This window comes from Xenopus tropicalis, chromosome 1 (assembly GCF_000004195.4).
Source record: "Xenopus tropicalis strain Nigerian chromosome 1, UCB_Xtro_10.0, whole genome shotgun sequence".
In the NCBI taxonomy this organism is placed as follows: Eukaryota; Metazoa; Chordata; class Amphibia; order Anura; family Pipidae; genus Xenopus; species Xenopus tropicalis.
The window spans coordinates 136,054,537-136,076,685 of NC_030677.2; the positions used below are offsets into that span (position 1 = coordinate 136,054,537).

Below are 22,149 nucleotides of genomic sequence, written 5' to 3' on the forward strand. Positions count from 1 at the left end.
AAATCTAGATTTCTCCCCAAAATCTCCATGGCAACTACCAAAAACTTACTAAACCTCAATCTGTAAGTTCCCCTGAATAAAACGATACCCCATATGTATGGGTGCACATAAAGACGTGGCCACCAAATGCCCCAAAACAGGGGCAATGCATAAGGGCAATTTCAGTTGAAATTTTGGGGGCTGCGCTCTATGTGCACTACCTGCAGTTTTTCATTGATAACCCCCCCTACCTGTGAGATAACCCCCACAATCTATATATTTCCGAAAAGTGCACACCTTCAGCTATTCAGAGACACCACTCTTCTCTTTCTACATGGACAATTGTGGCCGCAGTCCCTTGCAGAAGTCAGCGCTTTGGTCAGAAATCAAGGAAAAACCAGATAAAAACCTAGATTTCTCCCCAAAATCTCCATGGCAACTACCAAAAACTTACTAAACCTCAATCTGCAAGTTCCCCTGAATAAAACGATACCCCATATGTATGGGTACACATAAAGACGTGGCCACCAAATGCCCCCAAACAGGGGCAATGCATAAGGGGGGGCTGTGCTCTACCTGCAGTTATTTAGTCTAAACACCCCCATACCTGTGAAATAACCCCCACAAACTATATATTTCTGAAAAGTGCACACCTTCAGCTATTCAGAGACGCCACTCTCCTCTTTCTACATGGAAAATTGTGGCCGCAGTGCCTTGCAGAAGGCAGCGCTTTGGTCAGAAATCAAGGAAAAACCAGATACAACCCTAGATTTTGGTCAGAAATCAAGGAAAAACCAGATAAAAACCTAGATTTCTCCCCAAAATCTCCATGGCAACTACCAAAAACTTACTAAACCTCAATCTGCAAGTTCCCCTGAATAAAACGATACCCCATATGTATGGGTACACATAAAGACGTGGCCACCAAATGCCCCCAAACAGGGGCAATGCATAAGGGGGGGCTGTGCTCTATGTGCTCTACCTGCAGTTATTTAGTCTAAACACCCCCATACCTGTGAAATAACCCCCGCAAACTATATATTTCTGAAAAGTGCACACCTTCAGCTATTCAGAGACGCCACTCTCCTCTTTCTACATGGAAAATTGTGGCCGCAGTGCCTTGCAGAAGTCAGCGCTTTAGTCAGAAATCAAGGAAAAACCAGATACAAACCTAGATTTCTCCCCAAAATCTCCATGGCAACTACCAAAAACTTACTAAACCTCAATCTGCAAGTTCCCCTGAATAAAACGATACCCCATATGCATGGGTACACATAAAGACGTGGCCACCAAATGCCCCCAAACCGGGGCAATGCATAAGGGGGGGCTGTGCTCTATGTGCTCTACCTGCAGTTATTTAGTCTAAACACCCCCATACCTGTGAAATAACCCCCGCAAACTATATATTTCTGAAAAGTGCACACCTTCAGCTATTCAGAGACGCCACTCTCCTCTTTCTACATGAAAAATTGTGGCCGCAGTCCCTTGCAGAAGTCAGCGCTTTGGTCAGAAATCAAGGAAAAACCAGATAAAAAAACCTAGATTTCTCCCCAAAATCTCCATGGCAACTACCAAAAACTTACTAAACCTCAATTTGCAAGTTCCCCTGAATAAAACGATACCCCATATGTATGGGTGCACGTAAAGACGTGGCCACCAAATGCCCCAAAACAGGGGCAATGCATAAGGGCAATTTCAGTTGAAATTTTGGGGGCTGCGCTCTATGTGCACTACCTGCAGTTTTTCAGTGTTAACCACCCCTACCTGTGAGATAACCCCCACAATCTATATATTTACGAAAAGTGCACACCTTCAGCTATTCAGAGACACCACTCTTCTCTTTCTACATGGAAAATTGTGGCCGCAGTCCCTTGCAGAAGTCAGCGCTTTGGTCAGAAATCAAGGAAAAACCAGATACAACCCTAGATTTTGGTCAGAAATCAAGGAAAAACCAGATAAAAACCTAGATTTCTCCCCAAAATCTCCATGGCAACTACCAAAAACTTACTAAACCTCAATCTGCAAGTTCCCCTGAATAAAACGATACCCCATATGTATGGGTACACATAAAGACGTGGCTACCAAATGCCCCCAAACAGGGGCAATGCATAAGGGGGGGCTGTGCTCTATGTGCTCTACCTGCAGTTATTTAGTCTAAACACCCCCATACCTGTGAAATAACCCCCGCAAACTATATATTTCTGAAAAGTGCACACCTTCAGCTATTCAGAGACGCCACTCTCCTCTTTCTACATGGAAAATTGTGGCCGCAGTCCCTTGCAGAAGTCAGCGCTTTGGTCAGAAATCAAGGAAAAACCAGATACAACCCTAGATTTTGGTCAGAAATCAAGGAAAAACCAGATACAAACCTAGATTTCTCCCCAAAATCTCCATGGCAACTACCAAAAACTTACTAAACCTCAATCTGCAAGTTCCCCTGAATAAAACGATACCCCATATGTATGGGTACACACAAAGACGTGGCCACCAAATGCCCCCAAACCGGGGCAATGCATAAGGGGGGGCTGTGCTCTATCTGCAGTTATTTAGTCTAAACACCCCCATACCTGTGAAATAACCCCCGCAAACTATATATTTCTGAAAAGTGCACACCTTCAGCTATTCAGAGACGCCACTCTCCTCTTTCTACATGAAAAATTGTGGCCGCAGTCCCTTGCAGAAGTCAGCGCTTTGGTCAGAAATCAAGGAAAAACCAGATAAAAAACCTAGATTTCTCCCCAAAATCTCCATGGCAACTACCAAAAACTTACTAAACCTCAATTTGCAAGTTCCCCTGAATAAAACGATACCCCATATGTATGGGTGCACATAAAGACGTGGCCACCAAATGCCCCAAAACAGGGGCAATGCATAAGGGCAATTTCAGTTGAAATTTTGGGGGCTGCGCTCTATGTGCACTACCTGCAGTTTTTCAGTGTTAACCCCCCCTACCTGTGAGATAACCCCCACAATCTATATATTTACGAAAAGTGCACACCTTCAGCTATTCAGAGACACCATTCTTCTCTTTCTACATGGAAAATTGTGGCCGCAGTCCCTTGCAGAAGTCAGCGCTTTGGTCAGAAATCAAGGAAAAACCAGATAAAAAACCTAGATTTCTCCCCAAAATCTCCATGGCAACTACCAAAAACTTACTAACCATCAATCTGCAAGTTCCCCTGAATAAAACGATACCTATGTCTGGTTGCGCATAAGTACATGGCCACCAAACCTGAAAATGCATAATATTGGGGCTGCACTCTATGCACCCCTTTTTTTTTGCCTGCACCCGAATGAATGGAATACGCTCGGGTGCAGGCACATGTAGCCGATATACGCATGAAAACGCGTGAGAATGCAAAGTCTCGCGTTTTCATGCGTATATCGGCTACATGTGCCTGCACCCGAGCGTATCCCATTCATTCGGGTGCAGGCACAAGTAGCAAGCGTAGGGCTGAATTTTCGGCAATCGTTTTTCCACTTGCTGAAAAAATCAGCCCTACGCCATGTGTGGCATCAGCCTAACCCTTGGCAATAGAAACTACCAGAACAATCTTAGCACCTCTGGACCTTTCTAGAACAACTGAAATCAAATGAAGTTAAAATGGAATAAAACCACTAAAAGCAATCAAAGAACAATAGTTGCAATGAAATCGGTGGTCAGAGCCCTGGATCCACCAATGTCACTGCAAAAGCAACCTTTTAGGGGCACTAAACACACAAAGAACAATGCAAAGATAAAACACCATAAAATCAGTAAAATCCAATAAAACCACCTAAACCAACAGAAGAACAATAATTGCAATGAAATCGGTGGTCAGAGCCCTGGATCCACCAACGTCACTGCAAATTCAGCACCCAATAGCAATAAAAAAGTTACAGTGCAATAGAATAATTCAAAAACAGAAATCAATTATGAAAATGCCAAAAAAACACTAAAATGCAACCAAATAAATCAGATAATTATAGAGCAAGATCAGAAATAAAGTTTTAGTAAAAAAAAAGACTGCCAAAGAAAGCAAAGAAAGAAAGAAAAGAAAAGAAAGAAAAAAAAAAAAAAAAAAAGTGTAAGTGTAAGTGTGTGTGTAAGTGTCTGTGTGTGCTTGGGAAAGTTGTAAATAAGTGTGTATGTGTACAAAAGTGTAATAATGACAAAGATAGAAGAAAAAATTGAAAAAAAAAAAAAAAAAAATTTTTAGACAGTTGAGATAGAAATAAGCAAAATAAACAGTGGTAGAGAGTTGTAGTTCAGCTTACCCAAGGCAGGCAGGCGATCAGAGGCGATCAGGGTCGATAAATCCAGCAGGCAGGCAGCAGGGGAGCTCCATCCGGTCCAACGTGCGCAGCAGGAGTGAGGGAGCCGACAGTAGGCGGCGCTATTTAAAGGGACAGCAGTGGACACGTCATCAATGCGTGTCCACTGCTGTCATTGGCTGGAGCGACGATCGGTGCGGCTGGGCGACCGGATCGGTGAGTATGTCCTTATTCGCTCGTTGCCTAGGGGGTTGTGAAGGCTTTACAAGCGCTGCGCTGCTTTAAAAGCGAGCGCAGCGCTTGTAAACCCGACAGTGCCATTGGACGTAGATTCTACGTCCCATGGCACTTTGGTCCCTTGGTACCTGGGACGTAGAATCTACGTCCCTTGGCACTTAAAGGGTTAATAGTGATGGTCCCATTTAACAAGTGTGCACAATAAAGTTTGTCTAAATAGTTCTCACTAAGCTTTTGTTGGTTGGTTTATACATTAAAGTCCTATGTATATCAAAACTAAGTGGCAGATTTTTAACAATTTTGAACGTTTTGTTAATTACAGAAATGTCACAAAGCATTTCTTACAGGAGACATTTCATATAATACTTAACTTCAGTTATATTACTCATGGTATCTTATGAAAATAACAACAGGCCCTTTAGTTTCTGATTAGTTTACATCCTTGTCAGAATTTATGGATATGTCCCCTTTCAATTTCAATTTATTTCCTCCATTTCTCGAACAGGAAAACTCCAGAACCTCTTTTTCCCATTGATAGTGTTAAACTGACTGAATTCATGATTGGAAAGATTTTGATTAAAGTGATAATTCACCCATATATCTAAATGGATCTTGGCTGGTTTGAGCACCTCAACCTTTGATAAATCTGCTTTATATTTCAAGCTGCTGATGTATTGCAATGTTTTGTTAAATAATTACTACTTGGAATTTATACTAAATATGTCTGTTATATAGTCTGTTTCATAATATTAATATTAAATGAATAACATTTTTTGTTTAAAATGCATTTAAAAAAAGCATAGAAACTTTTTGGTGATGCTCCAAATAAAGTTGCCATTTCTAAAACAGAGCACCATTATTTAAATAGATATATATATGGTTTTATTTCCAGCTGATTATTACGATGCGTCTCCACCACAGTCTAAATATACGTTTTTCTGTAGCTTCTTAGAAATGTAAATAGATGAGAAAATGTTATACCGTAGCTGCTTCCAAATGCATTTTATGCCAGGCTTGCAGCTGTTTCAGACCGCCTGTCTGTTTGGTATCCTGTAATGGTATTACCACATCACCCTTGTGAGTCACTTGGATAACATGATTTGGTTATCCATATCATAGGTATGTCACTAGTGGTAAATGGTAAAATGGTAAAATATATAAGAAATATTTTCAAAATTATTGAATTTGGTTATTACGTACAAATGCTATTATTTATCCACTGAGTCTTTTTAGTTTTATATATACAAGGGAATTCTATACAGCAAACTTGTACACAACATTTAAAAAATTAAAACCTGGTTATTCATTTAAGCCAGGGGTCCCCAAACTTTCTTACTTGTGAGCCACAGTCAAATGTAAAAAGACTTGGAGAGCAACACAAGCATCATTAAACTTCATGGAGGTGCCAAATAAGGGCTAAGATTGGCTATTAGGCAGCCTCTGTGCACACTATCAGCTTACAGGGGGCTTTATTTGGTAGTAAATCTTGTTTTTATTCAACCAAAACCTGCCCCCAAGTCAGGAATTCAAAAATAACTCCCTGGTTTGGGGGCACTGAGAGAAACATCTAAGGGGTTGGTGAGCAACAAGCCACTGGTTTGGGATCACTGATTTAAGCTGTGACTAAAACACACCTCTAAACAAATGTGGATTTGAATTAAGTCCAATTAAGGAGAAGTGGTCATCGAAGTTACACAATACATTCTGCCTCTAGCAGGAGAATGACCGAGAGATCTATTCAAATATTGCTTTGCCGGGAATTTTTTATACTGTATATTGAATTATGCAAATAATGAAATAGTTTTAGAATATATGTATGAGTACACTAGCAATTTTTTTGCTATTTCCCACAAAACAGTTTTCTGATATCATCATGATATGTTAATGTAATGTCCTTTTAAGAACTGAGTGAACAACAGGTGAATTATTTTTCTCGTTCATCAAAAGTATTGGTTAAAATTTGATTGATTTTCATCCTACTTGTTAAATGAAGGATTCTAAAAGCCTTTACACTGTGCAACGGTTTTCAAATTTTACTTTGCATTTTCTCATCAAAATGTTTTGCCGCATCTGAAATGAAAAAACATTCTAGCATTCAAGCTCGTTGCAAGTTTTTTCCTAAAAAAAACAGTGGCCTTGATAACAAAAGCAAAAACAAATTAATTACAATGGACATGATAGATGCTTGACAAGAAATTTTCTTTGGGATTATTGCACAAGATAAGGTGGTCATATTTGACTACTAATACATGCATTTTTAGGGCATATTTTAATATGATTCACTTTTCCCATGATAACTGTGAGTCATCAGTTCTCATATGCAACATTTTTCCATCCCAACTGGGATGTAAAATAACATATTTAGCTGGTGGGAATTCCTCCAATATTATCTCAAATTACTTTTAGTAGTGCTTTTACTGGTGCTGTAGAATCTACAACAACAGCATAAAAGTACCATAGTGACAACACCATATATCTGCAAAGGCCTTTACACAGTTCTGCAGTGGTCTTATGGGTGGGTTCTTTTAGTTTTTTTTGCTTTTTTTTTGGTTCCTGATTGGGTTCCACCAGCACAATTGGCTGAAGCCCTTAATTTTTCTGCACTCCTCTACAGACAAGATGTCCACCTCTGTATAATCCAGGAGCACATTAATAGATAGGTCCTTTGTTGGTTTAGCAGTGCTGACCTTGGAGGATGCTGCACATTCTGGTCACCAGTTGTATATATGTATAACTTTATTTTTAAAAAGCTACAAGGATATTTTCTATTAAAGCATTTAAAATACAAAGTGGTTTGCAGGATAGGGCAGTTATTGGTGCAGGGTAGAATAGCTTTTTTTACTAATTTTAGTGTTACTTTTCCTTTAAGTTGTGCAAGGAGAAACCTTTTATAGGCTTTGGTTCTCTTCTACCCATTGGTCATTCCTAGCCAAAACAATTAAGATTCCTAAATATTTAAACTTCTTCTTTACTTATCTAGTGCAAAAGAACAGGTTTCCCAGTCTTTCAGTCCACTTAAATAGAAATAAATAGTAGTCGGAAGTCATATATGTTCCTTAGACAACTTAAGAATGAAAACTTTTCTTATATAAAATGGTATTGATGGTTGCTTGCCAAAAATACTTTTGTTTGTAGCTGCTGGAAAAACAAAATATACCTTTAAATGTAAATAAAATAGTTTGACTGACATGTGTTACTAGTCCTTTACCATCTGTGGATACATTATTACAAATTGGCCAGTTATAGTGAGTGATTAGAAAAATAAGGAATGCAATTACCGTTTATGAAAAATACTAGCTAACACGGTGTGGGAATGCAAAAACAGTTTTCGCCCAAATCATTGTGGCTACATTTTTTAAAGCATTCTGTGTGGTGATGCAGCTGTCGAACAGAGACAGTATTAGAAATGAGATGAGTGACATGGTTCCCTGGACAAACTGTAGCCTACTAAAACCATAAAACGGAGTTTACACTAGATTTAAGAGCAATATTTTTATAACTATGTATGCTGCATGCCAAAATAACATACTAAAGGGAATGCAATGAAGCCTAAAATAGTTTAAGCTCCAAATACTTTGGTGCTTTTTGTAATTATTCATAACTTTCACAACTCTAGTTTGTTCTAAATGCTGCTGCTAGACTCATTCATCTCGTCACTCCCCTATGCATGTCTCTTCACTGGCTCCCAGTCTCCTCTACAATCAAATTCAAATTACTAACACTCACATTTAAGGCCTTTACAATTTCTTTCTATATGCCTCTAATCCTATTTTGCTCTGTTAACTCTTGTTTGTTAAATTATTGTAAAATGCCTGATTGTTATAAATGAATGTAAAGTGCTGCATAATTTGCTGACACGATGTAAATAAATGACAATATATTTTGATCCCCACTTTTACTAATTTTAATAACTGCAGTATACCGGTGATAGAGATACTTTACCAGCTGAGGTATTAAGTACAAGACATTTTTGTTTCTTATTACAGGGTGCAGATATTGATAGCGATGACCCTAAAGTGGGAGCCAAACATTGTCAACGGTTTTTCAAAGAATCCACCTTTGATTTTAGCAGTGATAGTGATGAAGAAACAAATGGAACATCAGTAATGAAACCCAGTAAAATGCCGTCCAATTCTGATAATAGGAGACAGCTTACATTACATCAATATGGATTTTCAAAAATGCTGGAAAGAGAAATTACAACTGATAACAAGAAAACCTCCCTTCCTGGAGAAAGTAATACATCTATATTAAATGTAAATATGAGTTCTGGAAAAAAGTCTTCACTCACGGTTTTGGAAAATGAGAATGTTGTCTCTGAAACAGAATACAGCTCTGATGAGAGTGGCGAGGATATTGTCTTGTCCACCCAAGTATGCAAACAGGATAAGGGGAAAAAAATATCTATAATAAAATGCATTGCAGAATCAGACTCTTCAGATATTGATTTAGACACATCTGATAACACTAATAGGCAACCTGTAAATAGTAGCTGTGATGATATCAGCGATGAATCTGATGACATTGAAATACCAAATAAATACAGATCTGGTAACACTGGGAAATTAAAAGACTCTTTTAATAACAAATATGATGCAGCTAAAGATTCTCAGACAATAGAAGTGTTTACATCCTCTGATGATGACAATTTGCAAATTAAAAAATCAAGTCCTAGTTATGAAGATACCCCACAAAAATCATCAAATTTAAGAATGCATATGGAATCGAGAAAAAGAAAAAACAAATCAGTGTTTCAAATAAAGAAAGCCATAACACACCAAGAAGGTGTTAAATATAATGGAAGTTCTTTGGATAAAGTTCTAGGTAACGGCTTTTTATCATTTTATGCTTTTTTTTTTTTTTAATAGCAAAACCTGTTTTTATGCTTAATTTAATGAAATTATTTTGCTTTCATTTATAAAAGCGGTTTGAATTACAAATGTGTGGTGAAATTTGAGAGAGAGCTTCAAGGTATTGAGTAAAATATAATATAAATGCTGTAGCACAGTTTACTCCTTTTATGTACTACTCTTAGTGGATTGGGCTCACTTAAATAGTATTGTCACATTGGTTATATCAGACAGTGTTGTAACAATGCTGTAATAAGTAATTGCTCATTCTTCTTTATATAGGGGGGGCTGTTGGCCAGCCCCAGTGATTATCCATAAAGCTACGGATTACAGGAATGTTATTCCCTATAGACTCAATTATAAGCAAATAATTTAAAATAAACATATTTCCATTATCTCTGTAATTATAAAACTAAAACCTTGTACTTGATGTCAACTAAGTTATAATTATTATATATTATTATTATATCCTTATTGGAGGCAAAACAATCTTAGTGGGTTTATTTATTGTTTCCATGATTTTTTGTAGAAGGTATGGCGATCCAAATTATGGAAAGACACTTTATCAGAAAACCCCCAGGTCCCGAGCATTCTGGATAACAGGTCCCATACCTGTTTTTGTGTGAACACTGATTCTCCATTGCTACATTATGCAGTTGCTTGCATTAAGAGTTTACTTAATCAGACAAATATTTGCCCCATATGATATAGAAAAAAGCACTTTGCACCACACTCCCCAAAGTACAGTAAAAAATTGGTTTCACTTTTCTAATTAGGCATGGCATTTATTGCATAGCTATGCTTGTAATGTTAATACTGTACTGAAAGAGTACAATATTATTGTATATGTGACACAAGTTGTACACGGCATTTAATTGTTTTCAGTTTTGTAAGGTACAGTCATACTTGAGTCTGTAAATGAGCTGCCAGGAAGTTCATCCTGGATACCACAGCAGGAGCTCACAATTCTAGTGAATTTAGCTGGAGAAATGCCACATGCTTAAATATTTCCTAGTAGAGAAACACTAAAGATGATCACATAAAGTTAACATTTAAATAAACAACAGTTTTTACCTCTGTGTAAAAATGCTCTGCTTCTTATCAGCTTTATTTCCTTTTCATCATGATTTGATGGTCATAATCTTCTTTTTGTGGTTTGTATAGTTAGTACCACACAACAGTCTGTTGCAATTCAAATGTGCTTCTGACTAGGAATATAGAGATAAGTTCATGACATACAGATGTGGCCAAAATAATTGGCACCTTTGCAGTTATTAAAAAAAATGTACCAGTTCTTTCAAATTGTTAAAAATAACAGTGCTATGGTACAACACAAGAAGCTGAAAAATGACTGAATCCAATCTTATTTCACTAAAATGGTAAAATGTGGTAGAATGTGCACCCAGAAATAACGCATAAAAATGGTACCTGGTAATGTTTAGAGAAAATAAATAAATAAATATATATATATATATATATATATATATATATATATATATATAGCAAATTATTTTTCTGTTAACCTTTTTTTCGATACTCTTAATATTGCTATTATTCATTCTATATTCAGATGGAGTTGAAGGTGTAGCATATATCCACTCAAATCAGCACGTTGTGGGTTCAAGCAAAGCAGAAAATCAGCTGAGCAGGTGGGCTGTACGTGATGTTTTTGAATTAAAACAATTCTCCCAGCTTCCAGCCAATATTACACCTCTTAAAATTACGGTAAGTTATTTTATTCCCTTATTGGAGAAGAGCAGGCTTGCAGAAATATATGTTAGCTTCCTATGTTTGTATTGTCTCTTGCTCTATCAGTATTATATTGACTGAATTATCAAATCTGCATGGCTAGCGTACTGGTTTGGTAACAGGTCAAAAATAATTACAATGTTAAAACTTGGAAAAAATATATTTTTCAAATGTTTGTTCAGGCGAGGTTAAAAAGTATGGCAATGAATGAAGTAAATATGCCATTATTTATTTGTTTTTTATTATTTTTTTTAGTAAACTTTATTGGAGAAAGGAGGGCTGCACCTGTGGGTGCAATCTAGAAAAAGACAATCTGGAACCCCTTGCATGTCAGATCTGTATTTCTCTAATGATGCCAATAAAAACACAATCCTAACATATTTCACTGCTTATTGAAGTAACTAGTCATAGGTTAGCTGTGGTATCATGACTTTCTTTTGGCCAGGTTGGAGCTGTAGAGTACCATTGAGTCCTATGGAAGGCTTCCAGAATCATGCATTGGAGTTTAAAAGCCAGAAAGGTTTTCGTGTCGTTTACGATCGCTTTTTTATGCTTGTGTTGCTCCCCAGCACTTTTTCAAGGGATCCCTGCTCTAGAGTGTATTTTGTTAATCAGACTATTACATTATTTTATGTGGTAGATTGACCTGCTGAAATGAAGAGGTGGTTAAATGTTATTGCTAACTGCAAATGTCTTTTACAAACTTGTATATATACCTTGGATACAAAAAAAAGCTCTGTTTGACTAGACACTAATGACGTAATAATGTGTGAGGTCAAAATCCTTCAGTGGCTTTCAGATATTGTGACACAGTTATTAATTTAGATGCTAAATTGTAATTGCACTAGTTGTGTTCCCCATAGTTTGATTTTAGTCCTTTTGCTTTAATTTCTAACATGATTACTCACTACTAGGGTAGGCTGTGATGCATACACACATCTGGTATTCTGTTTTAGAGTGACTTAGCCGCATTTGTCTCCTGGAATCATAGGATTCACAGTGCACACTAACAAGCCAAGGGCGCACATACATGCTAGGCCCCATCAGCCAATTAATGGACAGAGCTTTGTCTTTTGCTCCCACACTACTTCCTGTTACAGTTAGAGTTGCATTATTTCTGGTCATGTGATATCTGAGGGAGCACACAGCCCATCAGTAAATGGTGGCTCAAGGGAAAGGCAGTAAAAGGGCAATATTGATTGCTATATATATTCCAGTTTGGTGAGATTCTTTAATAGTTCTTTAATTTTTTTAGTATTCATTTTGGGGGTATAGTTTTCCTTTAGCAGCATATATATCAAAATTTGGTAAATTCTCACTTAGAACTTCAGACAAACATTACCTCCTCTTGGAAGGTATAAAGTTTCAGGACTATTACTAGTCCTAAGAGTTTTTGTTTTGTAATGCAGAAGAGGTCAGGAAGAAGGGCAGAGAAAATTTCTACCAAATGGATTAGTGGCAAGTTCAAGGATTTAGCAAAAAGCGGATATTATCCAAAGTTACCGTTTCACTATTGGAAAATCTGTTGGTCGCAACCTCAGCACACTACCCGCTACTTATACTGGATGCAGCTTTTTTCAATCAGTTGCATGATTTTAGTTTAAGTTTACATAAAGTTTTGCTGAAAAGAAATGTACAAAGGCCGCTATTCAGTCCAGGATTACTCACTATAGCAACTGAAACGTGCTGACTGAGAAGGGGGAGGCTGCTTTCCTCTTAGCTTCCTACCAGCTGTCACATACAACCCCTGCAGCATGAGCCTGAGGAAAGTACAGACCAGTATCAGCACTGGGAAACCATATCTATATTTTTAATAAATTGGTACAAGTATCAGCCCATGACAGAAGAACTTAATCCTTCAAACTGGATGACAGACACTTGGCTCTGTTTCTGGTGTTTGACAGAGGCATAACAGGATGCTTTGTAGTAAAACCTGGATTAATGGTAAACCCCTCTTTATGTTATTGCAGTGTGGTGTAAATGAGAGCACTAAGCTCTCTGTCAGCATTGTAAATGCAGCAAAACATGGAGTACTTATTTTAAGCTATTAAGTGGATTTTTATATAACATTTTTAATTTGTTTTTATAGCCTAAATAATTTTTATATGTAGTGTAAATGTGTTTTTATGCGGATGTGAAATCCATTCTAAAATTGAGGTCATTTCCAGTATAGTAAATTAGTCTAATGCACATTAATAAATACTATGGTCCCACCTTTATGTTAAAAAGAATGAAGTGTCATGTCCCCTTATAACTATTCTTAGTTTCTACATTGCTTGTATAACGTGCAATGTTGTTTTTTTTTACATTTTTTTATACTTTTGCACTTTTTAACAAGGTATTTATATTACAGATGGTAAAAAAAAGAAACTATGCATGAAACAGGGTCATATTTACATGCCCCGTTACCAGCTTTTAGTTTCTTGCAGACGCTGTTTTAGTAGTGATTGGGTAAGGTGGCCGTACAGGTTTACATTTTAGTTGTCTTATGATGAATGTTTGGGTATTGATCTTACGTTTTAATGCAACAATCTAAAACTAACAATCAGTTTAAAACTGTAAGATTAAATTCTAATTTCCTGTGGGACATTACTCTAGAAATAACAAATCTGATGATGTTTTGGCCATTAATAATTGTCAGACAACAATCATACGAAAGTTATGTCCTGGAAATACCTTGTCACCCATGGATATCGTCAGATAGGCAATACATGCACAGATATTATCGTTATCCAGAAATTTTCTAACCTGTCTCATTGACTCAACGACCGACCACCATGATACGGGAATTGTTGGAACAATAATTTGGAGCCCACGGACAGCCCAAAAATCATACGAAAAGTTAAAAGGAAAAACTTTATTCCATACTTGTTAAAAAGGTCAACATGTCGGTCTTTTCCTAAGACCTTTATGAAAACTATAATTGTTAGTGATGGGCGATATAATTTGCCAGGCATGGATTTGCGACGAATTTCCGTGTTTTGCCATTGGTGGATTGTTTCGAAAAATGAGCAGCAAAATTTGGCGCTCATTTCATGTTAAATTGGGTTTCCACTGTATTTTATTAAATGCAGACCGTTTGTTTTATTTGCAGGGCTGCTGGAAACTGTCAGTCATGAAAATTCTTACATATATGAAATTGTGTGCATATTTTAGCAATATAAGTTGTAATGTGCTCTTAGGGGTCTCTCAAAGCCAAATATTTGGTGATGATGACGTTATATTTTATATTTATACAAAATCTACAGACAAGATGGGCTACTTTTGCATGAAAAGGCATGGTTCTCATTTTGGCTTCTTCAGGATCTCTGTTTTCTACATAGATATTGTGGCGTTACCTTTGTTTGAGACATTTATGGAAATATGTGTTAGTGGGGGTGGTACTGTGTTGCAAAACTATGAATCTACAATTTATATAAAAGCCACATACTTCTGGTACCAATGTAGGGTATTTTCGTAAGAGATGTAAAATTCATATTTAGAACTTTTTGTCTTTTCAAATGAGTGGCCTCTCCATCATTCTGGCATGTACAGTTGCCATAGGAGTCCTGGCCCTCCCCCACAGTCACAAAATATTTTTGAATAAGAGAAGTGTGGCATGTCCATTGTAGAAGAAATATTGAGTGTGCCAGTGTTAGTTAAGACTTCAACGTAGGTCAGTGGATAGAACCATATCATCATTTGATGCCGCCACTATTGTTCCTACATAACCTGGTCACAATGAGTCTTGTCGGTTGTGATAGATTTTGATTTAGGGTTTTCTCCTCTATATTATTGTTCTTAATTGTTATGACAGAGGGTGATTTTTATACCCTCACCCTGGTACCGCTCTATTTTCTGGTGGATCAGAAAAAGGTTTTTCTATAAAAAAAAAAAATGTTTGTTACTTAACCTTTCCTTTAGAAGATTAATCTATTCATTATTGTTTTACTGTGACTTTACAACAATTTAAATTAATCCAGTGTGGTGAAACAAACCTGCATGAATTTATATTATATTATATATTGCTTCCACAAAGGTTGGAATGTTTTAGTTACTATGTGGTAATTGTATTAGCAACAGCCCTGCTTTGTTTTTATGGCTATGAACAAGAATATAGCCAAAATATATTAAGATCTCTTAATCATACGGCAGATTGTTAAACAGATTGTAACAGGAAAATAAAGATATTGGAAACATCTCTTGTCTCATTAAACAAGTTAGACAGTTTAAGGAACTCTCTTTCAATGTGAGTTTGTGGTAGGTCTTGTAACAGGTTGGCATGGATCCCAGAATGCTGATTTAAGACAATTCAAGGATAATTCATCTTTGCCTACAGCATACACTAGAGCTGAGTCTACAAAAGCGTGTTTACTGTAACACTGTGTCCCTCTAAGCAAAATCCTTGACCATTTTATTTAAAAAGAACAGGAGTTCCTTAACATGTTTTTACAAATGAAATTAAACTTTGTTTTATTCTTTCCATTTTCCAATGGCATCTGTGTTGGTTTATACAGTCATTTTTTGCCTTGCAGAGACAAGTAACTGGATGTCATTTTAAGTTTATGGGATTTGGATGTTATCCGAAAATATGTTTTCATCTTTTGTATTTAAACAGATGTGTAAACAAAAGCATTGTTGCTGCGTGCACTGCAGTGTACCACCCCCAAGCAAAGACCCAAGCACGGGTTCATTGGCATAGTGCCAGATCATCATGGCATAACATTTTTATGCTGGGTTCATAAAGTTAAAAAAAAAAAGTAAACTGCCTTCCCTGCCTTTTTCTGCAGTAGTTCTGCTCTGTTGATCACAATGGCATCCTGCGCAGATCACATATTTGCAGCCTACTGTCTTCTTTGGACTTGTTGCAAAAATAACTTCTGTGGACAGTGGGCAGAATATTAAGCAAGCCCATAAATGCAACGCAATAATCAGTCTTTTTACTAGACTCCGCAGTACAAAGCAGGTTTAATTGAATGAATAAATCAAATAAAAGTAGGAGCTCGACAATGCATTTTTTATACTTAATTAGAGAGATAAAATAGAGACCATTTTTTAACATAATGGTGTTTACCTGACAGGGTTATATATTAAATAGTAGGGCCCCTTTCCTGAAGCCTATTTTATGTACCGTGTGTATTTATTCATTTTAAATTATTTATTTTTTTCTTTTACCTCAAAGAATGCTTGATTTGGCAGTTAGAAAGCTCGTTTTAGGTTAGGCTTTTCTATGGTGCACTGTGAACCCTTTAGTTTGAGTTCTCTGTCTAGAAGTTAGTATGGAAATAGGGGATCAGTCAAAAAGATTTTTCTTTCATCCATCAAGTAACTGAGATTGGATCAGTGAACTGACAAGAAGGGGAAGCTTCAGTTTATTCACAAATTGCAAGCAGACCAGAATGAGTTATGAAAGATCGGAGATGCTTTACATTCAGCACGCCTGGTCTTTTAGATGTATAATGAGTGTTTATGGATAAGGAACTCATCAGAAAGTACATCTAAACAGTAGTGTAATTAAAATTTACAGAACCATGCCAATATTTTTACCCCTCTTATATTACCTTCGCTTGCGAAAGGTTGTGTTTCTCTTACGTTCTATGCATTACTTTTGCTTGCATTTAAGTATCAGTGAGGATCCTGACTCCAGGAACATCTAAAGGTTCTGCTGGTTTTTATTGTTTCTTTGATCCTAGATTTACTTAGATATTTCTGATATCCATTTTTGTTGGGATCTTTAGTATAAAATTGTAGCTTATAATGTGGTGCTGTTTAGTTCTTAGAACTGCTGTTTTGTTGTGTTTGGGTCCTTTGGAACTAGGAGACAGCTCAGTTCCTGCAAAGATACAGGGTTTACTTTCTACCACTGGAAAATTAAGGAATTCTGGCTGTTGTCATGGAGTCCTTAGCAAGACATTCAGTCAGGTGGGCCTTATGGATGTATATCTTTAAGATGCATGCTATATACATAGACTTGTGAAAGGGCAACCCATCTATAACAGAAGCAAAATACTGGTCTTTGTCCCTTTTACATACAAAGCATTCTATGTCTAACTGATCCCAGAGCATATATTTTTCTTTCTTTCCAGTTTTATCTACACTTTTATCCCAGAACAAACAAACTTGCATGTATTGCTTATGTATTGTTTATATTTTGAGATATATATATAGGGAAATCTTCTTAACTTCTATTTTATCGTAGAAATCTGAATATGTTTCTGATAAGATGACACCACTGAGAAAAACCGAGAAAGACTTGGAAACAAAAAGTTACCCTATGTTGCAGTATCCTGTAACACACCAACAAAAGAAGGTACATCGAGTAGGGAAAACAACTTTCCTGGTTGGGGAGACTCCCAAGGCATTGCAGAGGTAAGTAGATATGTTGGACAGTGATGTCAGAGATGGACAAATATATGGTAAATTTCTCTGATGCTTTTTCCTTCTTTCTCACAAACTTTCCTGGAGTAGACTTCTGAACTAACCTCAGTTTAAAGGGGACATATATCCATTCATATAACTAATGTTAATGTGTGAATGTGGCAGAAAGAAAAGTAAAATCTTAATTTATTGTTAAATTATTTTTTCCTGGTGCTTTCTTGCTCAGTGGGACAGGAGCAATAGAATTAAGCAAAGACCATAATTGTAACACCAGACCAGCAGTCTAGCCAACCAGCAGGAGTTCTTTATCAATGCAGGGGTTAAACAATATTGTCTTATAATATGTTGTTTTGGGCCTGGGGATTATCTCTTACTGAGGGGTTTTATGTCAGCAGGAAACTGAATAAACGCCCTGACTAGCCATTCTGGGCCTGGGCACAAGTCTATGAAATGAAATACACTTTATTGTCCTTTGCTTATTCTCCTATCATTTAGTTTCTTCCTTTTCATCAAAAGTCTTCATCCTACTCTTGACCCTCTGCTCTCTATTTCAGCCTGCCTTTGCCAGTTCTATAAGATTTATTACACACATATCTCTATTAATAGAAGAATTTAAAATGCTTGAAGACCTTTATTTGCTTTAAAGGAGATTATGCTCTTATTAGCTGGCAGTCATTTATGTAACGTGTTAATGATTTGATGCTACTTTTAAAATTTCTTTGATTTGGCAGGAAACAATTTCAGGAAATGGCGGCACACTTTAACATGGCTTCAGCAGAACAGTTTGCTCATCACATCTCCAGTGTAAAATCTGATGTCCGACAGAACATGCTCCGTGAATATTACATCAGCAAATATTCTGAAGCTGGAGAGCTATATCCTGTACAAGCACAGTTAGAGTTACAAGAGGATAAAGAGCACAAAACAAAGGAACAGGGTAAACTGGCTACAAAAAGAAGACAAAAGGGCATGAATGCATTTCCAGATGAAACCACTGAAAAGAGGATAAAAGCACAGCATAATAAAAAAATTAGAAAAAACAGTGAACCAATTGGGATTGACAGCCATGGCTGTGAACATTCTAGCAATTTGAACATGCCCATTATAATATCCCATACAGGAAACCCCCAAATATATTCCACATATGAGTCAACCAGTACCCTGAAAATCACTGATTCACATGAAAATCAATCTAGTAGTACTGTAAGTCCTATCTCCAGTAGCAAGTTAATGATGGACAATATGAATAAAACAGGTGAGAACGGCTCCATCTCAGAGCTGCTCGGAGACACGTCCATTCTGGATGATTTGTTTACCAACAAAACGAATCGCCAAACACAGTTACCAGTTAGACCAAACTGTGATCCAGCAGCAACAAAAGCAAAACACCGTCCCAAAGATTTTTGGGATTTATTAAATGAACAAAATAACGAAAGCCTAAATAAGCTCACTGATTTGAGTGTGATAGAAAAGGTCTGTGAGAGTCCAACCTTACCTTCAACAACCAAGAAAGATCATTGGGATGATTCGCTGTGGATAAACAATGAGAAGTTTTTATGGCGAAAAAACGATTCAATGCATAATTCTAGTACGTCTTAAGATGCATAGCATGTGTGTACAGCAGAAAGCAATGGTGCTGGTTAAATACTGTTTAGGGATCATTTGAAGCTCTGCAGAAGTAGACCCATGGGGGAGATTTGTCTATACCCTTGGTACTCAGGCCTTGTTCTTCTTATATCACTACACAGATTGCAGGGCTCTGGGGTTCAAGGCAGCACTGTAATTAACTTTTACTGCTCTATGTGTGTAGTACAGAGACAGTACAGAGAGTTATTAATTTATATCAGGAGCACTAACAGGCATTTTGTCCACTTCTGTTTCAGCTTCTGTAAGTATATGTATAGAACGCATATTATATATATAATATTTATATATATATATATATATATATATAATATAGCAATAAATATTCCGTGGCTGGCACACCCTTAAAATTTTTCAAAAGTTTATTCGAGACATATTGTTAAGAAATCCAATGTTTCGGTCCTCACTAGGAACATTTCCTAGGATTTTTTAACAATATGTCTCGAATAAACTTTTGACAAATTTTAAGGGTGTGCTGGTCACGGAATATTTATTGCTAATACTTGAATTTTGGTTGTACACCCTGAAAAGTATTAAGCTTTGGAGTGCAGACACTACCAGGACTGAAATATATAGTAGAACACCGTTTTTACGTTTCCTGGGGGACAAAGTCAAGACAGCATAAAATCTGGTAAAAAGTATGTCTGTGTAATGTATGCTTTGTGTTTGCTGGCCAGTCCAAAATATGCCTCTCATTTCTTTTATTCTTTTAATGTAAATCAGGTTTTAAGTGTGCGGCTTACAATGTATATAATTTTATACCTGTTCCTACTAAGGTTATACCTGTATATCTTCATTACATTTTGTGACTGTTGCATATTCTGGACTTTTCCACTTGTGTCTCTTTGCTCCTTATTAAATTTTAATATTTTGATACAGTAACATTGTTTGCTTTGACTACCGTTACGTAATGCACAGTAATGTGTTGTTAAGCTACTGTTACATTTAAAATATTGCCTGTGTTTTTATTCACAGGGTTTTTCAAAGAACAAGGCATTTGTCAGTTTTACACAGCACATGCAGCAAACACATTAAAAGTTAATTTTCTGAATCCAGAGTGGTACACTGGTGACCTGTATAGATATATATGTATGAAACCTGCTCTTGGATACTGCCTCAACCATTATTAGGGCAAATTAATCCAGGAATATGACAGATATTGACTCACTTTTAGATTTACTTCTCAGCTGCACTTCATTTGCAGGTTCCTACTGTCACAGCCGCTTCCCTTTTCTACAGAGGACTCACCAATACCTTTACTGGCTTTTAAAGCCTCAGTGATCACAGCCCCCTGTAATTCCCACAATTGCTCTGCTTAATAGAGCATCCTGTAAAAGATAAACTTTACCTTTAGTCTTCCCAGCTACTGTGCCACAAGTCTCTGCATGTCTTTAACATGTTTATGCTGCTATTTATATTAATAAAATCATGTCAGAGTCTCTTAAAATATTCTGGTTATTAAGAATGTCTATTCTCATATAAATCCTAATTGCTTGCTTTATATAAAGACACACACGACATACCCTTCAGATATGAAGCCTATATAAACAATTCACTTTTGCAGTATACAGTAGCCATTTAATAGCATGATTAAACCTACAATTATAATATCATTATCTGTAATGACTCGAGATTGGTTCCAGCATGCCAGCTATATAATTCACATGTACGTAGAAGCCATTTGCATAATTTACCACCCCTGCAGTTCTGTTCTTACCTACAAAGCCTTTTAGAGGATCTGACATGCCTGAACAGAAAAAAAACAAATGATTTGAGCTTTAGTGCTAGAGTTTGTGGTCTGGATAAATGCCCAGAAGAAATAATCTAAACCTGATATGTATATTTTGAAATTGACATTATAGGAAGTTTGCACATTGTTCAATTTTACTGTTGGAGAAATCAAATAAATGAAAGCCATATCAGCTATATATACCTGCCTTTAAGAAACTTGCTAGCTCTATCTGCTCGCATTCCCCTACACTTAAACCTAGCCTAGGGTAAACATTTCACAGGTAATATTTACATGAATTTAGGACTCTTCGTAAGCTACTCAGGAGTGATGCACAGACAAATTCAAAGATCTTGTCATCTATCAAGGGCAAATCTTGTTAACTTGCCAACGCTATACTTGAAAGCTGCCCAAAACCAGACTTTTCCATTTTTTTAGGTATTTCAACAATATTGGATTCAGACAGCAAATTTCTACATCTTTTGTATATTTTTGTGTTTAATTGGCAGTAAGACGGATCAAAGCTCTAAATAGCCTGGAAGAAGAGAATAAGAAGTTGCCTACTGATGCAAAATCTTTATGGGCATCTGGAAAGGGCCTTACATGCAAAACAGACCAAACTTGCAAGCAGACTTTATCTTCCGTTTCTTAAGAAAACGTTCACACTCTAATCTGCCATACATCCAAAAATATGCAGGAAGGTTAAATGGCTGCTAGGGGGATTAACAATTTGGAATAGTTAGAGTACTTCTAGTATATTAGGTTTCAGGCAACATTTTATATAAAAGAGGCCACAATATTAACATACGTAGTTGTATAGTAATTAAGTTTGAATGAAAAGGTAGACATCTATTGAATTTAGCCTATCCCACCCAACTACTAGATACCACAGAAGAAGGTAAATATGGTAAATCCAAAAATTTTTCAACTTGCCCCATAAGGAGAGAAGAATCCTTCTCTCTTTAGCGGCTTTTGTATCAGTCCCTTGTCAACTTTGTACTAAGAGTATTCATTGTGCAAAGTATTAATGCAAGTAGCCTTGTATTGCCTCACTTGCTAAAAGGCTAAAAAGTTCTTTCTTGGAACTATCTAATATGTATACAAGTTCACAACAGCTTCAGGGAGAAAATGGTGATATACAGCTATAGGATCTATTATCCAAAAACCTGTTATCCACAATTACAAGAAGATCATCAGTAATAACGATGAAAAGAAAAATCAATGTTATAAAATCAACAACATTAAAGGGCATGTAAAGCCTACATTTGCCTACAATGTATATCAGTTGGGCACATCTCCCCCACCCAAATGGCATTATTTGTACTGCATATATCCCTTCCATTTGCCAGC

General features: G+C 36.7%; 1 protein-coding gene across 1 annotated transcript in view; it reads left to right on the forward strand.

The window, feature by feature from the left end:
• The window catches only part of ercc6l2 (excision repair cross-complementation group 6 like 2), a 63,258-nt gene extending 44,137 nt beyond the window's left edge, over window positions 1-19,121 (forward strand). Inside the window, 4 exon segments of the mRNA NM_001375302.1 lie at window positions 8,457-9,294; window positions 10,891-11,045; window positions 17,248-17,417; window positions 18,158-19,121. Coding sequence (NP_001362231.1) covers window positions 8,457-9,294; window positions 10,891-11,045; window positions 17,248-17,417; window positions 18,158-19,025 — 2,031 coding nt within the window. The 3' untranslated portion in view covers window positions 19,026-19,121.
• Window positions 19,122-22,149: the final 3,028 nt, after the last annotated feature.